The sequence below is a fragment of the Phalaenopsis equestris genome, unplaced genomic scaffold, assembly GCF_001263595.1.
Source record: "Phalaenopsis equestris unplaced genomic scaffold, ASM126359v1 Scaffold192011, whole genome shotgun sequence".
In the NCBI taxonomy this organism is placed as follows: domain Eukaryota; kingdom Viridiplantae; phylum Streptophyta; class Magnoliopsida; order Asparagales; family Orchidaceae; genus Phalaenopsis; species Phalaenopsis equestris.
Window position 1 is genome coordinate 1 of NW_018211960.1, and position 930 is coordinate 930.

The following is a 930-nucleotide window of genomic DNA, read 5'->3' on the forward strand; positions in this document are numbered from 1 at the left end:
GTGTGTATGTAAATCTTTCAAGAAAATCATAACATTTGCATCACATTTCCGGTCTAAATCGTACAGCATTTGTGCTTTTAACAGCCTGCCTTCTATGAAGCTTTTGGGCTCACAGTAGTGGAGTCAATGACCTGCGGGCTTCCGACCTTTGCAACAGTTCATGGAGGTCCTGCAGAGATCATCGTCCATGGAGTTTCAGGTTTCCACATTGACCCCTACCAGGGTGATAAGGCTGCAGAGCTGCTGGTAAATTTCTTTGAGAAATGTGAGGAGGACCCAACATACTGGGAGAAGATCTCCAGGGGAGCCATGAAGCGCATTGAAGAAAAGTAAACATTTTAAAATTTTGAAATTTACTTCTGTTGCATCAAATTAATACATAGATGCACTGAAGTTAACTCTCTTTGTTGTGCAGATACACCTGGAAACTGTATTCTGAGAGATTGATGACCTTGGCTGGTGTCTATGGTTTCTGGAAGTATGTTTCTAACTTAGACAGGAGAGAGACAAAGAGATATCTTGAGATGTTCTATGCCCTCAAATATCGTCAATTGGTAAGTTTACTTCATTATAAATTTGTATCTGCAAATGAATTTGGAAAATTTTTGCTTGAATTCTTCATGTTTTGTTCTGTTTTTCACCATTTCAGGCAGAATCTGTTCCTTTGCATCAAGATGAGGAGATTGTTCCCAACAGCACTGACTGAAATACTCTGGCCAAATTCAAGTTTTTTTTCCGTTTATTTCAAACGTAATAAAAAGCTAGAGACTTCTTATTTGAAAATTTACTGCTTTTGTATAAGGCTCAAATGCCAAAATATTTGCAATGCAATTCAATTTTTTGTTTCTTCTGATGTCTGCTCTGTATTTTTTAAGTTTTGTTTGGATTTTATGCTGTTCTTTGACCAGAATCAGCATAAAATACTCAAAA

General features: G+C 37.1%; 1 protein-coding gene across 1 annotated transcript; it reads left to right on the forward strand.

Moving 5' to 3' along the window:
* Positions 1-73: 73 nt before the first annotated feature.
* On the forward strand, positions 74-853 carry LOC110034665 (sucrose synthase 1-like). The gene is made up of 3 exons (XM_020738914.1): positions 74-329; positions 416-554; positions 650-853. Exons 1-3 carry the CDS (start codon positions 127-129, stop codon positions 704-706), a joined length of 399 nt encoding a protein of 132 aa, XP_020594573.1. The 5' UTR covers positions 74-126; the 3' UTR covers positions 707-853.
* Positions 854-930: the final 77 nt, after the last annotated feature.